The sequence below is a fragment of the Chaetodon auriga genome, chromosome 5 (genome assembly GCF_051107435.1).
Source record: "Chaetodon auriga isolate fChaAug3 chromosome 5, fChaAug3.hap1, whole genome shotgun sequence".
Taxonomy (NCBI): Eukaryota; Metazoa; Chordata; class Actinopteri; order Chaetodontiformes; family Chaetodontidae; genus Chaetodon; species Chaetodon auriga.
The window spans coordinates 25,018,199-25,038,373 of NC_135078.1; the positions used below are offsets into that span (position 1 = coordinate 25,018,199).

General features: G+C 40.4%; 2 protein-coding genes across 2 annotated transcripts; both read left to right on the top strand.

Annotated features, from left to right (window-relative positions):
• Positions 1–88: 88 nt before the first annotated feature.
• Positions 89–4,371, top strand: LOC143321085 (arrestin domain-containing protein 3-like). The gene is made up of 6 exons (XM_076731210.1): positions 89–403; positions 931–988; positions 1,081–1,228; positions 2,416–2,512; positions 2,759–3,015; positions 3,262–4,371. The coding sequence occupies exons 1-6, from the start codon at positions 148–150 to the stop codon at positions 3,703–3,705; spliced, it is 1,260 nt and encodes a 419-aa protein (XP_076587325.1). The 5' UTR covers positions 89–147; the 3' UTR covers positions 3,706–4,371.
• A 2,375-nt stretch (positions 4,372–6,746) lies between these two features.
• Positions 6,747–11,809, top strand: LOC143320335 (uncharacterized). The gene is made up of 6 exons (XM_076729865.1): positions 6,747–6,857; positions 7,797–8,200; positions 8,336–8,483; positions 9,451–9,570; positions 9,938–10,028; positions 10,402–11,809. The coding sequence occupies exons 1-6, from the start codon at positions 6,806–6,808 to the stop codon at positions 10,604–10,606; spliced, it is 1,020 nt and encodes a 339-aa protein (XP_076585980.1). The 5' UTR covers positions 6,747–6,805; the 3' UTR covers positions 10,607–11,809.
• The last annotated feature ends 8,366 nt before the right edge of the window (positions 11,810–20,175 follow it).

Consider the following 20,175-nt stretch of genomic DNA (forward strand, 5'->3'; position numbering starts at 1 on the left):
GACATCAGGATATGTTGGACGTTTTCTTTTCATCTCGCTCGTCGGGCGGAACCGGATATCGTATGTCAACTGAAACATTGAGCCACCGCCTTATGCTGCGCAGCCACAAGTTGGAAAAACGGAGCGTACCTGGCCGATACATGTAAAATGTCTCCGATAAAGGACTTCACACTAACTCACGAAGCTCTCAACGAAGAGGACACCTTTTCTGAGGGAGATCCGGTTTCAGGCACAGTCACTTTCACTTTGTCAAAAGACACCAAAGTAAAGAGCCTGTTCATCAAAGCCAAAGGGGAGGCGCGCGTCCACTGGACCGAAGGAAGTGGAGATAACAAAAAATCTTACAGTGCGCACAGGAGATACTTCAAAGTCAAAGAATACTTACTGGGAGAAAATACGGAAGGTAGGCCAAAGAAAAGTGATGGCCCTTTGATTTGCTTGATTATGGTGATGGATGGAGTGTAACATCATCACAAGCTGCCTTGTGGATGTTATTACGCCCCTGATTACATGTTGGTACCTGAAGATCTCAGCACTGCCTGCTTGATTTTACTATGAAGTACAAATTGTCCAAATCCATTACGTCTTCAGACAGGCCTATGCTTTTGCAAAAAAAAAAAAAAAAATCTGTATCTATCTCTCTGTATATATAAATCTGTTAAGTATGAACAAAAAACACCTAAAATGCATTTTGAATGAATGTTATCTACTTGGATGGTCCATTCTTGTATATCTTATAATGAACATATTCAGAAGTACTGTACACACACGTGTTCATGTGTGCATGTGGGCTTCCCAGAACCCCATGACTCTCACAATTTCATGGAGCACATAATACAAAATTCATGAATCCAGCTCAGTAAACAAAGGCCCTGTCATTCATTTGTAAGGTCTCTACAGGAAGTTTGAATGATTCTCATTTCATTGCAGGCACTGTACTTCCCCAAGGAGTCCATTGCTTTAAGTTCAGGCTTGCAATCCCACAGGGGTAGGTGGGAATTTCAAGCATCTACTGTTGCATTAGTTCTGTGTCATTATTTACTTTCACAACTGCATTGGTGGACTGGTTGTATCTCACAGGGAGATGCCATCATCCTTTAAGGGGTTTCATGGAAGTATTGCCTACACGCTTGAAGCAAAGATGTCCAGGAGCTGGCGGTGGCCGACTGGAGCACACAAAGAGCTCAATTTTGTGTCAAGATCCATCTCAAACCATTGCCAAGTAATGGTACGTGGGACTTTACAATGATACATGTTATGAATATGAACTTCTTCTGCAGCACATAAATTGACTTGTGGTGTCTAAAAGGAAAATACTTAAAATAAGAAGACACATGACTAAAGAGAGAGTTGGCTTCAACTGAAAGAATGGACTAGAGGGGGTTGAGGGAAAGGCAACAATAAAGAGTTAAGTGTGAGCTTAACAGTTGAACAGCTTTATACCGAATATGTCTGAACATGCACTTCAGCAGAAAATACTAACATAACAGTTGACCTTTCTTAAAGAAAAGGAGGAGGAGGAGGCAGGCACAGTAATCCGAGAGTTTGTACGATACAACGTGCAATATACTGAGTAATGGAAGAAACCACAAACAGCTATTTGAGCAAACAGGAAATGGAGGAGATCGTGCTGCAGGAGTGAAGCAGCTGTGGGAATTCCAGCTCTTTTCAGAAGCTGGATCATTTAGCTAGCCTCAGTAATAAGAGCCGCCCCTTATCCTCCCAAACATCTCTTCACATACCACTCTGTACCACTCTGGCTTTGCTGATTGACCTATTATTGGTATGTGTGCTCATACATCACTTAGATTATTCAAACGTTAGAATTTCCAGAATGCCATGATTTTACATTATTTGGTACAAAAACTTTAAATAATCTAAAACCATCAAAAACTACTACACATGTGTATTGATGTGTGTATTTATATATATGTTGAACTATGTTTTGTATGTCAGTAACCAGCGCAACATAAAAAGGTCTCACCATGCTTGGGTAATAATAATTAGTTAATATTATCATCCTATTATTCTGTATTGTATTCATTCATAAGAAAAAATAGAAAGAAAGTGTTATCAGCTCTCAGATGGGAGCTGACTCCCATCAGTTTTCTCGTCACTTTGTTGAAGGCAGTGTTGAAAGCGTTAAATCTGCTGATTTGATTGTATGGCTTATTAGAGAAGCATGACAAAGCATGCAGTATTGTTCAACACCATGGTCAGGGAGGATATGATAACAGGAAACTGAACTGAAACTGATTTATGAGCTGTTACAGTCTAGTTTTTATGGTCTTAACCTGAAGAATGATGGCTTAATCCAAAGGTTAACCCCCAGATGACGGTGTTTCCTCCTCAGACTCAGACATATGATGCATTGAGCTGATGTGAAATAATGTTTGTTTGTATAATTTGTTCTAGTGCCCCCTCTCTGGTACAGTGGGGAAAGAAGTTGGGGTTTTCTCCAAAGGACAGGTCAGCATGTCTGCTACTGTTAACAAGAAGGTCTGCGCTCCAGGTAAAGTCACTCCAGGTCACTAGGAACATAATCAAGCAATAAAAGCAGTGTGTTGTCAGAGGATTTCATATCTTTACAGCTTTGCACACTGTTTTATTACTAAGTCAGATGGAGGTTACTCAGATGTTAATGTTAGCATGACTGTTGCATCTTTCCTTTACACTTTATTAACTATTTTAAAGCACTTATATGCAGTATTCATATGTGTACTGTATATTTTATGTATGGTGAATCTGTTTTTGACAGGTGACACTTTATCTGTTGTTGCTAAAATCTGCAACTCCTCCTCCAAAACAATGAAGCCCAAGTTCAGCTTGCAGAAGAAAGTAGTGTACCGTGCCAGTGGCTCCACTAACAGCACCGACCAAAGTCTTTGCAAGATGGTTGGAGAAACTATCACAGAGAACTCAGAGGAAACGGTCTCCTGCCAAATTAAGGTTCCTGATGATGTCATCCCCTCTCTCGATAATTGTGAAATCCTCTCAGTTGAATATTACCTCAAGGTATGTAATAATGTAATCGTGATGTTGCATCAGCTCAGAAATGAATGAATTGTGATTAAGACAAGAACAGGCAGCGGTTGTCTTAAATCACAATCATATACATTTACTGTATAATAACATCCAATAATCATGTTTATCTGTGGGACAGCACGATCAGCTTAATTAATATTTCAATGGCAGTTTAATTCAGATCATTTCTGACACAAACAGATTTTACTTCCTGATACATTTTGTTTTTTTCCCCAGGTGTATTTGGACATCAGTTTTGCCTTTGATCCAGAGGTGGTGTTTCCACTATTCATCGTTCCTTCTCACGTTGCTGCCCTTTACCCTGGTGAGGCTATGGGGCCTTACCCAGCTGGAGCCACTGGGGCCCCAAGTTACAGCGACTTCCCTGCCCCTGCCATCCCGACTGGACCTTATCCTGTGCCCGCAGGTCCAGGTCCTTATGGATACCCAGCACCAGATCCCACTCAACATGCGAGCACAGCAAGTGGCTCTTATAGTCAGTGGCCACAACCAGTCGCTCCATGCGGTTATCCAGCTGCAGCTTTCCCGCCCCCCTCAGTGCAGCACCAAGCGCCTAGTGGCCCACCTCTGTTTCAGCAGGGAGCGCCTCCAGCCTATGTGTCCCTTTTCCCCCCTTCTCATGGCACTTTTGAGGGCGCTGGGTCAGATCACAAAAGCTGAGCTTTAACAAGAACACAAATTGGCCCCCATATTCATTCAAATGACAAGATACATGTTAACTAACATAGCCCTTCCTACAGCTGTGTATCCGACCATAATCTCCGTTAAAACCAGGTGGGCCTGGAGACTTCAGACTTTAGACATATACATTTAATTAATTGCGATGTTAAATATAAACTAGACGTACAAACAGATTCGCAAAGGTTTTACCAGATATGATACATACATATGGATCAAACACTTAATTAAAATAGGCACAATACAGATTTTTCAGTGCTGAAAAAGTACTTGATCGTCACAAGTGGCCTTTCTTGTTTAAAGGAAATTTAATCTTGCATCTGAGATTAAAGATTTTGTAAAATGATTGTATAAATATCCTACAAGACAAAGTAGAAAGCTGTTACAGAGCACAAACCACGTAAATCATGTAAAGACAAACCATGTGGAAGCCCTTTGCAATGTTGCACTAAACAAAAGACGTTCTCAGTCCAAATTCATCACGTATATTTTACTGTTCTTTAATAGTAAAATAGTAGTAATAGTATTTAGCTACTGTACGGAGGGAAACACATACAAAAATATATATGAAACTAAGATGTAGAACAGTTACAGGGGTGAATTTGTGGACTACACAAAATATATTCTAAATGCATTTTTAAAATCTTCAAAAATGCCTTATAGATATAAAACTGAGGTATGTTAGTGAGTGAATTTTTGTTTGGGACTTTTCAGTGTATTTAACATACATCTAAAGGGATCTGTACAAACTAATGAATGTGAAAAGGCTGGAATAAGCTCAGGCTTCAGCCACTTTTCAGCCAGTGTGAACTTAATTTAATCTGATCTGTCTGTTATTATTTATTTATTATTAAACTACAGCTAAGATTTATATTAATGATTTACGTTAGAGAGGGATACTATACAGGGTTTCCAGACTCCTCTCATAGAACCACTTGCAGAGACAATCAGACAGTATTCAAAAGTTACAGGTGTCAATATACGTAAACAACAATCTAAACTTCATCTGTTTGCTGTTAATCTCTCAGAATTTACAACAATCGTTTAAGTGGACAACCAGTATCAAATACTCAGGATATTATATTGAATGAACATTTAGTCAATGTGGAATTACAGATTTATTGATCGATGCAATGTGGGACTGCAGCAAAACTCAGAAGATTTGTTTTGATATGTGAAGCTGAAATTTTATTTGAATCCATCAATTTGCGTATTTCAAGATACATTACAGGATACATTGAGGTATCCACGGAGTTGGATTACTCTTTTTTCATCAGTCGTACTCAAACACTGACCACTTGTTATTATTTGAAGAGAAAAAGACAAAAGCCATCAGAAGAACCACTTAAGTTTTAAAGAAGTGTTACATCCATTCAGTACATAAAAACACGGCCTTCATACTTAAACCTCTTTTTGGTTTTTGTTTGTTTTCTGTTCTTTGTTTATTAGTTTGTTGTTATTTTTCTTTTTTTGTTAAAATGTAGGACAACAATGCCACCTATAGGACATAAGAACTGACGGGTCAGAGCCTAAAGGCTTATACTACTGTTGAGGTTTCAGCTGGTGTTACATGGTGCATGTCAACATATTTTGTGTAAGTTGATCAGATATGTGGATACTGAGGTGGAGCTTGTTTGCTGGTGTGTGGTGAAATTGTGTTGTAGTGTGTTTTCTCTCGTCATGTTAAACTCTGCCTCATACTTATGCATTGCTGCTCTCATTTAAAAATGCTGTGTTTTACTGGAGTTTATGCATTCTTCTCTATTATACTCCATCTGTAACTTTATTATTATTGTCAAGTGGGATTTACTCTCCATCTTATTTCATATACATTATGGAATTCCTTGGTTTTATGTTCACTCTATGTCTTTTCAATGTGAAGCACTTGGTGTAATTCTTTGTCGTGAGGTGTTTGAGCTGCATTTCTTGTACAAAAGGTGCTATACAAATAAAGTGTCTTGTTGTTGTTGTCGTTATTGTTTTGCTTTGTCATTAAGATCTCAGGTCTTTGTTTTGTCCATGTGGGAAGTTTAGATTGAATACATTGAGAAATATGAATACAATTTCACAAAAAATAACACAAAGAATCTTGAAATACTGATATATGATGGAGGCATTTGAACTTTATATAGTGGCTGTGGTTCTTTATGTTTAATACAGATGTTTATTCAATCACGGGAAAAGACAACAAATTATTGTATGACATTTACCTCAACTGGTTTTGTCCCATGTGTAAGCTTAAATTTACACATATGGTGTTAAACAGAACCTCAAACGTTTTACAGTAAACAAGTTACCGTCAGAGCTGCAGACAGAAGGTGGACTTCAGTTCTTTGATTTATCAGATGATACGGTTTGGATATTTCCGTTGAACACAGTCAACTGAATCTCTTCAGTGTGATGAATGTCCTTCACATTCTTTGAGGTGCATCATGATAGAGAAAAACATCATGTGACCATGCAGGCCCCAAAAAGCTGTCCCATTCCTCACAGTAACGAGTAGGCAATCCCATTCAGCCTGGAACACTGTTTTCTCCTTATAACAGATTTACGCTCCTCAGATCTCATTGGTAGTCCATGGAGCTGCAGCACACTGGTTGTAAACACTTTTTCTTGCATGCCATAGTAGTAAACAAGGAGTGTGTATGACTTGTGTGTATTAGCTGAGAAAAACACTTTTCAGAGTAACACAAGAGAGCAACAGAATATGCAAAGCAGTTCAGAAATGAACACAGTAGAGCAGCATGGTGCACGGTGAGTACCTTACAGGCGGAAGTTAGAAACAGCAATGGTCAAAGGTGTCACCTTCTAAGTCACCTTTAAGAAGTTTACATTTCTTTTATCCCAAAACAAAGCTTTTGAAAGGAAATCTTCACTTCCATGCATGTCCCCCTGAAGAGTTATGACGAGGCCGGCATGCACGCTGCATTCATCCACCCGGGTGACGGATGCATGGAAGAGGGGGTGGGGGGGGCTGCATGAAGTTTTGTTCCCGCCCCCTTGCACTTGCTCCTGTGGCTGCATACACGCGATCTGTCTCATAGGAGACCCCAAACTGTGTGTCCCTGTCGCCGCCATCGCCATGGGAGGAAGGCTGCGGTGTGTCCTTTGGCTTGTGTTCGTCATTTTCAAAGGTAAGAGAAACACTTGAAGTTGGTGCATTTTGCCAAGTCTGCTAGCAAACATAGCTGCACTTCTGAATGCATTTGGTCTTTTTGATTCCCTGATAGTTAAACTTTAGAACACAGCGAGTCAAAGCCAAGAGGGACAGTAACATCAATCATTTACAGTTTTCTGTTACGTTAGTTGGTCGAATAGTTTCATCCCGTGCGTCGATTACTGAGTAACGTCAACGCCAACTTTTCAAGACTAAGCAGACGCTATTTACAATGATGGAGTACGACATTTGAGTAAGAACTAAACTGTTGGGATGCCATAAGTAAGTTTGAGTCACTATTAAATAACAGACTGCACCTTTTTATGTCTGCTCCATCTTTCACCAGGATCATTTAGCTAGCTATGAGCTAAGTTAGCTTAAAGTGAGGTTAACGCTAACTACTGAAACCCACTGGAAAAGTAAGAGTTGTTCTGAGACAAGAAGAAATTTGTGCTTGCTGCTTCAGTTGTTTGCCGATTAGATGTAAGCATCACAAGTGTCAAAGTTTTTGAATTTATGAAGTAATATTATAAGACACACGTTTATCCTGAAGTAAAGAATAATTAAATTATATTTTTTCTAATGGAATTTGGCCTGACCTTCTTTTCGTCTCGGGCTATTGCATTCATGTCCACTAGACTGATCCAGTATTAGATAACTAGCATATTAAGCACACTGTAAACTCACTTACATATAAGTGCTGTTAGGTTAGTTTCCACACATCTTTCTCACATGAGATTTCCAGAATATATTATCACATTAATGTTGGCATGAATTTGTCCTAAATTCGAGTAAGAAAATTTTACTTAATTTCACAACTTTATACCAACTCCCTCCAGATATAGAAACAACAGACTGATTGAGAGGTTTACCATAACAACATGAGATTAAAGCTTTTTTTGTGTCCCCTCCACAGAGTTATCTGGCTTACAGATTCAGAACAAGCTGCTGGGCAAATGTCTGCAGGTGCAGGAAGGAAGCTTTGGAGGTCGAGTGTCTCTGGCTGATTGCAGCCCTTACTCGGCCTTACAGGAATGGCGCTGGCTCCCAGAGAGCCAAGCTCTCAGCAGTCAGCGTACAGGTGAGTGTCTGACTGCGCCGAGAGAGGAGTATGAAGGTGTCCACCTGCAGCCCTGCATCTTTCGGGCTGAAAGCGGCAAGACTGAAGCAGAAGGGGCAGCGGTGGATACGGGCAGAGAGGCAGGCAGGCAGACCTGGTCCTGTTCCAAGAAAGGCCACCTCACTTTGATGGGGAGGGGGCTGCACCTTAGTGCCAGACAAGAATCCACTTTGGTCTTTTTGTCAAGGGAACATAAGCAGGTATGAATATTTTAAGGTCTTATGTGACAGAGTAGCTATTGTTTCTTAATCAAAATTTTAACTCCAATAAGAGAAAGTCTATAAAGTGTCTAATGTTAGCTGGATGTTCTTTGGGCTCACCATCTTTACAAGCAGGGCAGCAGGTGGCGGACTCTTGACAACCAGACATTGTGCAATGTGAGAGACAGCAAACATACCCAACACCAACCTCTAAAGCATCTGGGGATATCATTGGAACCTGGGATCTTATCCATCTCTGATATACACGGACAGGCTGAACCATGTAAGGACCTAAAAGTATTTCACGAGCGGCGGTTTACTGAGTGTTGTCCTCCTGCAGTGTGTGACTCCCCCTTTCATTATTAATCGCCAGCACTGTAAATTGGGACTGGCTTTAGAGGAAGTGCGTTTTATATAAGAATGTATCATATCAGTTTTTTATTTCTGTCAATGTCCCGGTCGATTAGAAAAAAACTAACAGTAGATTATTGTTTTGTTGTCCTGCAGTAAAAGCACGGTCCATTTCCAAAACTCCTTAGTGGTGTGTTCATGGACCTGCTGGCATCGAAGCAGTGAGGCTAAAAAGCATAACTTTGACAAGCTGCGTTATCAGAAAATCAACGTCAGGCTATACACAGACATCATGAAGAGAATAATGAAAGGATCCTTTACAGGATATCCTCCTTCCCATTCTTTGTGATGTGTTACATCTGTCAAGAACATTTCCAAAGCTTAGATTTTTACACCATACTGAAACTGAAACTGTTTTGGACAGTGACTGGCATTGGAATCAAATGTGTGCAAACTGTAGTTTGTGGGCTAAAACACACAAAACCACACATGCATTTGTTCTTGGAGATACTTTTGTGTTTCAGGAGTCCATGTGCTGCAGGATATCTGACATCAGTTACATTATGTATTCAGCTGTGGCCTGCAGATTAGATTACAGCATGCCTGCTTTTAGGCTGAAGAACTAATTCAGTTAAGTGCGCTCAGCGCTTTTGACCGATCAATATTTTCCTCATCTGGGAACATAGCCAGCCACTCCATGAAGCAGCATCACTGTGACTTGTCGAGTCATGTCGTCTTCACGTCAGGCTGCTCCTGCATGAACCGATTTCTGTCTCACTTCTGAATATGGACAAACATAACTATCACTACCCCATCAAATATTTGCACTAGCTAAGACGTTTGGTTTTGGTTATCGCCTCTGGCTGGCTTGTTCTCATGTCTTTTTTCTTCCCCTCCAGATGAAGGTCTAATGGGCGTTGAGGTCACAGAAACATATCCTATAATAAATGAGCCTGTTTCGTCCCTGAGCACCAAATCCCCCGTAGATCCCACCATGGTTTTCTTCAATATGGACTACGGTAAGTTTAGTAAACTCTAATCAATAAAAGAAGAATACGTTCTCTGTATGTCCACTTTTATGTGTGTAAACGTGTGATTCCACAGTGCCATGCAAGCCGACATTGAAGCCATTACAGTTTTCATTATTCAGTACAAATGTAGTCACTCTCCCACCACTAGGTGGAGTTGGATGAATGAGAAACGGAGCAAAGTTTATGGAGGGTGTGTTGTCATGTTTGTAAAAGGAGTTTCTGTAGGCTTTTATTTGCAGGTTTAGAGTTTTGACAGAAAACAAACAAATGCATGAGCAAAAATCAGCTCTTAGAAAGAAGCGAATGTGAGTTGAAATGTGACTGAATGAAGCGTTGCGTGTGTACATGTGTGCAGGGATGGGCTGGAAGATAACCATGCTGGTTCTAAGCTCTCTGGCTCTGGTCCTGGGGACTGTGATTCTAATCCTCAATGTTTACTCTAATAGGTGAGTGCCTAAACACACACACAAAGTTGACCTTCTTATTTTATTAGTATATTTACTATTGAAAAGATAAGAGATTTAATTAATTAGATTACAAACATAACACACATGCGTTATTATTTTGCTTATCAGTTAGTGATTTATGTGTTTGACTCCACACGCTGGAGAACCACATCCAGTAACCACAATAAATCAATACCTATTTAAATCAACAAAACAATTATTTGACACAAGTCGAAAAGAGAAGCGAGTTGGATGAAGGGAGAGCAGTGTGTCAGGGGAGGAAAGGGAAGAAATATTGGGCAGAACACTTCAAAGAGCCCTGCTACAAAGCCAAACGTAGTACGTCCACCCACTTTCTGTCTCTGTCTTGCAGTGCCAGACGGAAGAAGGTGGTGTGTGTTCTGAAGTCCTACACTCCGAGGCCAGATGTGAGTGTTCCCGGGTCCCCGGTGCCCAGCGAAAGAGCCCCGCTCACCGAGCACGCCATGCGCCTCCCACACTCCTCCCCCACTTTACAGCGAGGAGAAATCCTGATTGAGTGGAAAGACGGCACTGTTACTCCGCTGTACGAGGCCTGAAGCTTGTACCGTTTGCGCAGGGCTGGATGTGGGTGTGTTCGTGCAAGCGTGCATGGGTTCTTGTGCAGGGTTATGTATGTTATCTTCTGAATGTGTCTGCAGGGGAGTCTGGTGAAGGGGAAAAAAAAGAGAAAAACAAGGATTTCTGTTTCAGACCGTTTTTATTCTCAATGATGCTCAGCAAACTGGTGATGGTGTGCTCTAAGACTGCTTCATAAAGCGGAAAGTTGCGTCAGGATCAGACAGTTTCTGTGAGGCTTAGCTGCCACAGGAGGATAAAAGCTGCTGTGAAGCTGTCAAAAGGCTGAGTACGAGCTGGACTTTAAGTTTTTAAAAATAGTCTGACTTCTGGTGTGGGAGATTTGTGGGATTGCTTGTTGGATGAAAGGGCTGTAAAATGAATGTTTAAGCATTCAGACATTTTTTTGTAGACTCACTGTAAGTACCATTACCAGGCTCAACAAAGAAACCAGTAGCTTAGGCCTAAAGTTAGATAAAACTAATCTTTGTGTGCCTCGGCCTGAGCTGAAGCTTCTACCTTGCTCACGTGTCCCTTTACATATTAGGTCAAGTTTGAAGAGTTTAAATGGGCCACAGGAAATTTAGGACACAGCGTTGATCTGGCCTTTAACATTGTGTCTAACAACATACAAAGACACGCCCTGGCTCCTAAGAGTCACGCCCTTAATATTAGGATTAATAGACTATTTTAGGAAAATATAATTACCATTGTGTTGCAACTTTGTGTCACAAGAAACAGAGCCTGTATAAAATGATTCAGTATGACTTAGCGTTTGCTCCATATTAGAGTTAAGATGTTTCATAAGAAAATCTTAACCTAGTTTACATAAGACGTGTTAATAGTCTGACACAGCACTGTTGGGTTTGTAATGCACTTTCCTTTGGTACTGACACTACATAAACATTTACTCACTTAAACTGTTAATAGAGTGTGTTTGTAACTTTGACTTGACCTTGGAAGCGGCGGTTGATAAAAGCAATCTCCACTTCAGCTCCACTTTTTTCTGCTCTTGAACCAGCTCGAGTGGAGATTGTTTTGCAGCTGTCGTTGACTTTTTTGCATTTCTATGTGGCAACCTGGTACACCACCAATGTGTGGTAAAAGTGGTAGTTTTGTAGCTAAAAAAAAGTTGTTTTAAACTGGAAACTGGTTAATAAAATGGGATATATATATAAAAATGTATAAGTGACTTGTGCTGTGTGATAGTGACATGATGTATTTTGTTCTTCAGTGTTTATTGTACATCAGCAATCCGTTTCCCGTAGTTTATCATCCTGAGTGAGGGGGGAAGGAAATGGTTGCTGGCAAAAGCAGCATTTATGGTAATTACTGCAGACACTTTGTTGGGGTGCAGTAATCACAGATACGTTAAGCTGGTGATGACGGTGATGACGAGGGTTCCAGAGAACATGGCGTCTCCCTGTGGCACGGAAACTTCCCAGCAGGAGGAGTCTGTTTACAACAGAGGAGCAGAGGCTGTTTTACTGTTTTGTTTTGGGATTTTTTTGGGAGAGGTGTGGGTGTTGTTGGGCAGGTTCATTTGGTCTCTCCTTCATTTTAACAATAATGAGCAGATCTGTGTTTGGACAGAACTTTGCCAGAAGGAAAGAACACAGTGTTGTGTGTAAATCATGTCAAAGTGCGTTTGTAACCAGTATTTCTGCCTCCGTTTTATGTGCTTTTAATGGATATTGTTGTATTTTGTTTGAGATAGTAACACCAAGCCCAGAGCTGACACCCTGTCTCCCCTGCTGCTAGTGTTTATACTAATGAGAGGGCACAAAGTTTAACAAAAAGCATGCAGCACCCTGAAAATGACATGGCATCCATCCACACCCACCCAAACCACATCCACATGCCTGGTGAGAAAAAAGCAGGTTATTTTCTTTCATTTTGTTTTTCAAAGGAATCATTAGCTTCCAAAATACATGTTTAATATTTGTGGTTTGATTGGTCTCGAACCTGTTTATAAACCATATCATTAGGACAACAGTTTCATCATCCTTAAAGTCGCTCCAGCACTTTGGGTTTGAAATAAAACAATCCTCTGAGGGTGAAGCGCCGACTTTCAGCTTTACTATAATTTGAGCGTGCTTACATACTGTAGTGTGTGAATAGTGTAGGAATCGTTAGCCTATCATTGTCTTCCGGAGGTCACTGGACTATACAGTGCTCACCCAGTGTGGAGCATGTGACCACCTTCGCACACCCTTAAAGCTCAAAGTCAGCGCTCTGACCGCGTTGACATCATGTTTCAAATGTTCAGACGATGAAGTTCTGAGCGAGAACAATAGAAAACATGTCACTGTCCAAATACTGACAGGCTGCACTGTATGTGCACAGACGTGCCTTCAGACGTGCCTTCTTGCAGGTGAGGCAGAGGAGGGTGGGAGTGACACTTGTATGAATAAGAGGTGTGTGAGAGAGGACTGACTCAGCACTCTCAGTACCTGCAAGATCATATATCTGGTTTCACTGTCTCCTTACAGCAGATTAATCAGATCAGTCCATTTGGAAAGCGCTCTGATGAGCAGTTTTTAGGACATTTCTGCTTCTTTCTGTTGAACTGTGCTCTAAACTTATCGAACTCTGCTGTCCACTGGGTGAATATTTTGCAGAGGCAGCACCATCATATGAAAGAAATAATTTATAGCAGATCTTGCAGATAAATTTTAAGACTTAAAAACGCTGACTGCACTTGGAGGAAGAGACTTCTCTGTTGCCCAGTTTTTTTTTTTTTAAAAGAAGCTCATGGTTGCTATAGACAAGGTGTTTTCTTCCAATCCTCCGAAATATCCCTGCTGTTTTTTGTTCTGAGACCTGAGAGAAGAGGAGGATTCCCAGTTTATACAACACAGATTCCAAGAAGGTTGAGATGCTGTGTAAAACAAATAGAAATAAAAAATGATTTGCAAATAGTTTTCATCCTATTTTGAACTGAATACAGTACAAAGACAAGAAATCTAATGTTCAAACAGATAAACCTTAATGTTTTCTGTTAATACACACACTTTAATGCCAGAAATACAAGATTATAAAGGTGGAACAGGGACACGTTCATCACTCTGAATGTCTCCTTAGCGTTTAGGAAGTGAGGACACTAATTGTTGAAGGTTTGAAAAATAAACTCTTTCCCAGTCTTGCTTGATATATGACTTCAGTTGAACTTCATAATGCACCGCACATTTCCAGTGGGAGACAGGTCTGAACTGCAGGTACTTGCACTCTTTTACTAAGAAACCGTGCTGTTGTAAAATACGTAGAATGAGGCTTAGCATCATCTTGCTGGAATAAGGAGGGACGTCCCTGAAAAGACGTCTGGATGTTGGGACCTTTCAGCATTAATGGTGCCTTCACAGATGTACAGGTTACCCGTCCCATAACTCACCCCCATCCCATCACAGGTGCTGGCTTTTGAACTCTGCAGCAGCAACAATCTGGATGGTTCATTTCCTCTTTAGCCCAGACAACAACATGTCCATGATTTCCAAAAACAATCTGAAATGTGGGGACACTTTTTCACTCTGCGTCAGTCCATCTCCAGTGAACCGGGACAGAGTTTCTGCATGTTGTTGATCTATGGCTTTCGCTCTGCAGGGTAGAGTCTTAACTTGCATTTGAAGATGCAGCAACAAACTTTATTTACTGACAACAGATTTCTGAAGTGATTCCAAGCCCATGTAGTAATATCCTTTACACAATCATGCCGGTTCTTAATGCAGCGCAGCCTGAGGGATCGAAGGGCACAGACATTCAATATTGGTTTTCAGCCTTGCCCTTTTGTGCAGAGATTTCTCCGGATTGTCTGTATCTTTTAATGATATTGCGGATTGTCGATGGTGAAATCCCCAAATTCCTTTCAATTGTGCATTGAGAAACGTTGGTCTTAAACTGTTAGAATATTTGCCCACGCAATATTTCACATCACGGTGAACCTTTGCCGAACCCTCACTTGTGAACGAGGATGCACTTTCATATCCAATCACGATACTATCACCTGTAATCAATGAGCCTGTTTACTGTAGAATGTTGCAGATTCCACAACTTCCCATTGAGCATTGTCCCAACTTGTTTGACTCATGCTGCGGTCATCACATTCATGATGAGTGTATAATTCTACAAACAAGGAAGTTTATCAGATTGAGCATTACTATCTTGTCTGATCTGTATTCAGCTTAATTTAGGACGAAATTTGCAAATGATTGCGTCAGAACTTCTTGGAATCGGTGTGGTCATTTTGTTGGGAGAAACCACATTTATATCCAGCTCATCTTTAAGCTTCACAGTTATACGACATGACGCAGTTATCAGATGAAGCAGAACTCGTGAGGCTGCCTCGACCTGCATACGACCTGTCAGATACGTAGATCGTGCTTTCTGTGTAAATACCGATCAGCCTGCGAGGAGCCATGAAAGTCCCTTTCCACTGTTAAGTGGTGTGGATGGCATTTTAGTATGGGACTTGGATGAAAGGGAAAAGACAAGAGGAAGGAACAGAAGCAACACTAAACAGATGTGTTTTAAGGAGCCTAGATTTATGAGCATCCTCTATTTCCTCCTCAGCAATACACGATGGCCACTCTTCCATTTAACTCCAAATTCCAGACAGAAAAATGCTAACATCTTGTGAGCATGTGTTTGTTGTTTTTGTGAATTTTGTTTTCATCACAGTCATTGATTGACACTCACTACATAAAGGGAATTATGTATGTATTAGAAAAGCCACTGTTTTCAACATGGACATCACAAAAAATTTGTGTAACCATCAACAGTTGCAACATAAAAACTAACATTTCTGTCAGAGATGTGTTTTTCCTATACATTTTTTTTTTTTTTGCATTGTTACAACTGCAAAAACAAACTATAACATCTTTTTGTGTAATCAGGAAAGCTCAGAGTTCAGTCGCAACAATGAACATTTGCATATTAGCAATTTTAGTCAATACTGACACATGCTCAATGTTCGCTGCACCTCTTTTCTTTCTGCGTATGGAATGTACCTGAGAAAAAGGCTTTTTTTTGGGAAGTCTGTAATGCAAAGAACCAAACATTTTTAGAGATCAGTTACAGCAGTGGGAGACTGTCAGGATTTGTTGAGGTCGATATATGCCAGCCTGATCTGACTTTGGCTGCCGCTGCACAATACATTCAAGAATAATGGCGCTTTATGTCAAATAATTGGAACCACATAACAAATTTGGTAAAGGTTGGAGGAAATTTGTTGGAAGCAAATGTGAAAAGGTGTTTTTGATAGATAATTGTTGGCCCGAAGAATTCAGGAAAATGTGTTTGAGTTTGCACGGTTCAGAGGTAACAAGCAAAAATGTGATTTAGAAAGCAGAGTTAACGCTGCCTAACTTTTTACCAAAATCATTACATGTTAGTGATATGCTGCTAGCAGACAAATACACTGAGAAATGGGACCAAAACAACCTTCTTGTTTTAGGTTTAATATTACAATTTCTCTAACTCTAATGGGTGAATTTGTCACTGTGCTTTATTTTATTGACAAAAAGTAAAAATCTATTTTGCTCAAACTTCAAAACATGACAACTGACACATGTTGAATATACTTCTTGTGCATGTGTGAGTCGTTCACGTTATTTGCATATTCAGATCAGCATCTTGTTGTGGGTACGTGGAACACACAGTTCAAGTAATTCAAAGCAACACGTTGAGTATTTAACGATGAAATGTAAGTGCGTGTGTGTGTGTGTGTGTGTGTGTGTGTGTGTGTGTGTATACGGTGTTGTTGTTGGTGGTATGGAGGATTCGTCCCCTGCCCCACAGGTTATGGCTTGGCCCAGGTAAATTTGCCTGTTTGTGCTGCTCTGTTGACCAAGAATTGTTGGAAGTGGATAAGAATCACAGATTGAACCTGCTGCTTATGTGGATTCACTGAAGCTTCACAGTAAATACTGCTGTTATCACACATGGCCTGCACATGGTACTCTTCCCTCAGGTGTTTTATACCATGTACAACAAAACAGACCATTAGTGTCGCAGACACTCCATACAACTGGGTGAGATACATTTTATTGCACTGTAAACTATAGTGTGAAAGTTGTTTGAACTTACCAGGACAATTCTCCTTTCATATAGAATCTTTCTTTCTTACATTGTAATATAAAGTTGCAGAATGCTGATGCTTCACACATATCCATCAACTTGTTTTTCCTGTGTAAATGTGTTATACAACACTGAAATCCAGCCAGGTGCAGAGGCTTTGATGAGACTTTGGCATGAGTAACCTGGCCTGGGGATATAATGGAGATTTCACAGGTATACTCAGTACCAGTTCCTATGAAAAAAGAATATACTTGGTATGAGAGATGCTGTATTGAGGGTATAATACAGTTTTGGCATGAGAGCACTCTGTTTTGGAAGAAGGGGTCTTTTTTTCTTTTTTTTTCTTTTTTTTAAATGCCAAGCTGGGATCCAGGTATCCTTCTTGTTTTGAGATGGAGTGTTAGAAGCTTATTTGCTTTGCCTCTGTGATTAATATAAACTTTCACGCCTTCGTTTTTCCCTGTAAAGCTGAGGACCTGCTGAAACAAGCAACGTTTTCTTTGGATTTTTCGTGGCTGGGTACAACTGGTGGGCTTATCTTTGGCAATTTTTTGGCAACACTGGGTACGATATTTATGGACATTTATGCACCAGTAAGATCTCTGCAGTGTAAATTATCACTATGCACACGTTCCAATGATAAATCCCAGTTTATGTAGTTAAATAAAGTTCCATAAAAGTGCCAAAGAGTAGCATCAGACTTGGTGCCAAGTGAATCCTGCGGACTTCAAAATAATGATTCAAGAAGAGAAAGGGCAAAAATTTGCGAAACAATACCGTAACAGAGCCATAATACATCAAACCTGATCTAATGGTAGAATTCCACTGCAGCCTCAGGCCTCATACTGTACCTGGCAAGGCAGCGCAAGATAGAAAACACATGTCCGCAGCCATAAGGCTGTGAGTGCTGCTTTGATCAGCTCTTAAAGGACCATACTGGTGGTTTTGCATGTTTTAGTCTATCGACTGCAGATCATGTATATCTTAACTTACTACTGACAAGCTTCCAAAGCATATCTGAATTTTTTGGAAGAACTTCCTTAAATCCAAGGAACCATCAGGTCTTGCTCATTTCATTACGATGGTTTTCCATTTCACTGCATTCACCTTGCAGAGACTTTATTTTCATGGGGAGGCACTGTTTTGAATACTCTTGCCGCTGATGTGCTCATAGATGGTCCAACATACACGGAAAAAATGTGGCTTTGATTCTCTGGACAGTTTAAATCATCATGAATGTAATTCTGTTTAGCTTTCAAATGTTAAAGGAACAATTTGACATTTTGGGAAATGTGCTTATTTACTTTTTTGCCATGAATTGCATGGGAAGATTCATTCTGCTCTCATTTCTGTGCATTATGGTCAGCATTCGAAAATCTGAGCCAGGCAGCAACCTGCAACACAGCACAAGAGCCTCAGACTCACATTAGCTTTCCCACTAAAGTCTCCTTCTCGTCCAGCAAACGTGAACACACTTCTTTTCCTGCACCTAAGCCCTCACCAGGCAAACTGCTCAGTTTGTAGACTAGATAGCTAATTAGCCCGTCAGCTGCATCACATTAAGTAGATTGCAAACACACCTGCAAATGTCTCATGAGGTCATTTAGATGCTGGCATGGTTTTACTCTTCTAAACCTCAAACAACACACAGTCTGCTCATAACTTGTAGGCTACAGTTTACTTTGTCAGCGTAACGGGTGTAACACCACCGTCCTGGCAGCCAGCCAGCTGCTGTCACTCAAACACAGACATGTCACCTGCAGCTCCAGCCAGCTGAGATGAACAGAAAAGAAGAAAGGCCTTTTTTTTTTTTTAATTTTAAATACATTTAAAATCACACTGACATTGGTTTTGACTTGAATAAAGGGATGATTAGATGTGACTTCAGTTGTACTTTAACTGACATTAACTGATTTTTTTTAGCCACTTTAGCAACTCTTAAATTGCTAAGGGCTGTGGACAAAATGGAACAGATGAGAACAGTGGGAGTTAACAAAAACACATGTGGACTGAAAAACCAAAACAATTAGTTGAAGGATGCTAGAAAGCTCCTGAGAGCTTAGAGAACCGCAGAGTCGGGTGATTCTCTGGATCTGTCGCTACAGGCTCTACAGACCTTCACATTCAAGTAAACGTATTGTAAGTATGTTAGATGTGCACTGCAAGGAGTGAAGAGTCCTTAGATCATCTGCTCTTTCTCTGTTGACGCACTTTACATTTACATTCATGTTACAGACAAAAAGCCTTGATGGTAACACATAATCATTTCAAGTGAATAAAATAATTTAGAAGTCTCTGTTTTATCATCAAAATGTCATCAGAGGTTGTATAAACCTGTTGGTTTTGACAACAATGCCGTGTGAGCGTTTCGCAGGGACTCCAGTTGGTAATCTCCTCCACACATGCAAGGTGACCTGCTAGGACCTGTTGGAAGTAATTGTACTGAAACGCTGATTCATTCTGGCCTGCCAGAATCTAAAGTCTGCCGCAGATTTTCCCTTTGAATGAAATTCTCTGTTCAAAAATTAAACATTGAGTGGGCGTATTAAGCTGGATAAAGAGCACCTATGTTGACATGTCTCCATAGGAGCACGCAGGCAAGAGTTTCTGTCAAAATTAACCCTTGGCACGGAGGAATAGGGCTGATTTGATTTACATTACCAGTCAAAAGTTTAGCCACACCTTGGCATCAAATGGTTTTTCTTTATTATTTTTTACATAGTCAGCTAACACTGAGGACATCAAAACTGTCAATGAATATGCAAAATTATGTAGTAAACAAAAAAGAAGCAAAGTAAAAACATATTTTAGAGTTTAGATTCTTCAAAATGATCTTAACCAACTTCACAAGGTTGTCGAATGGTTTTCAGTTAACAGGTGTGACTTATCAAAAGCAATCTAGTGGAGTTTTTTGCCTTTTTAATGTGTTTGAGAGCATCATTTATGACTTGTCAGGGCTGGTGTACAATAAACAGCCATATTCAACCGCTGCATGTAATGTCAGTTTGTCATATAACCATAAATTTTGCTCTATATGTGACCTGAATATGACTGATGAACTTTTTTTGTGCCGTTTCTGCTAAATTCATGACCTGTGCAGCTTCACAAGCTGTTTCCTGTCTGAGATGACACCATCTTTGCCCCACTGAACCACAGATGAAGTTTCCGGTCAACTAAGTAAAGAGAAACAGTCCATCATTCCTTTAAAACATGAAGGTCAGTCAGTCCACTAAACTTCAAGAACTTCAAATGTATCTCAAGTGCAGTCCCAAAATCCATCAAACGCTCTGATGAAGCTGGCTCTCACGAGGACCGCCCCAGGAGAGAAGACCAAGACTTCCCTCTGCTGCAGAGGAGAAGTTCATTACGTCACCAGATTCAGAAATCGCCAATTAATGGCACCTCAGACTAAAGCCCACAAAAATGCTTCACAAAGTCCAAGTAGCAGACACATCTCAACATGAACTGCAGGGAGGAG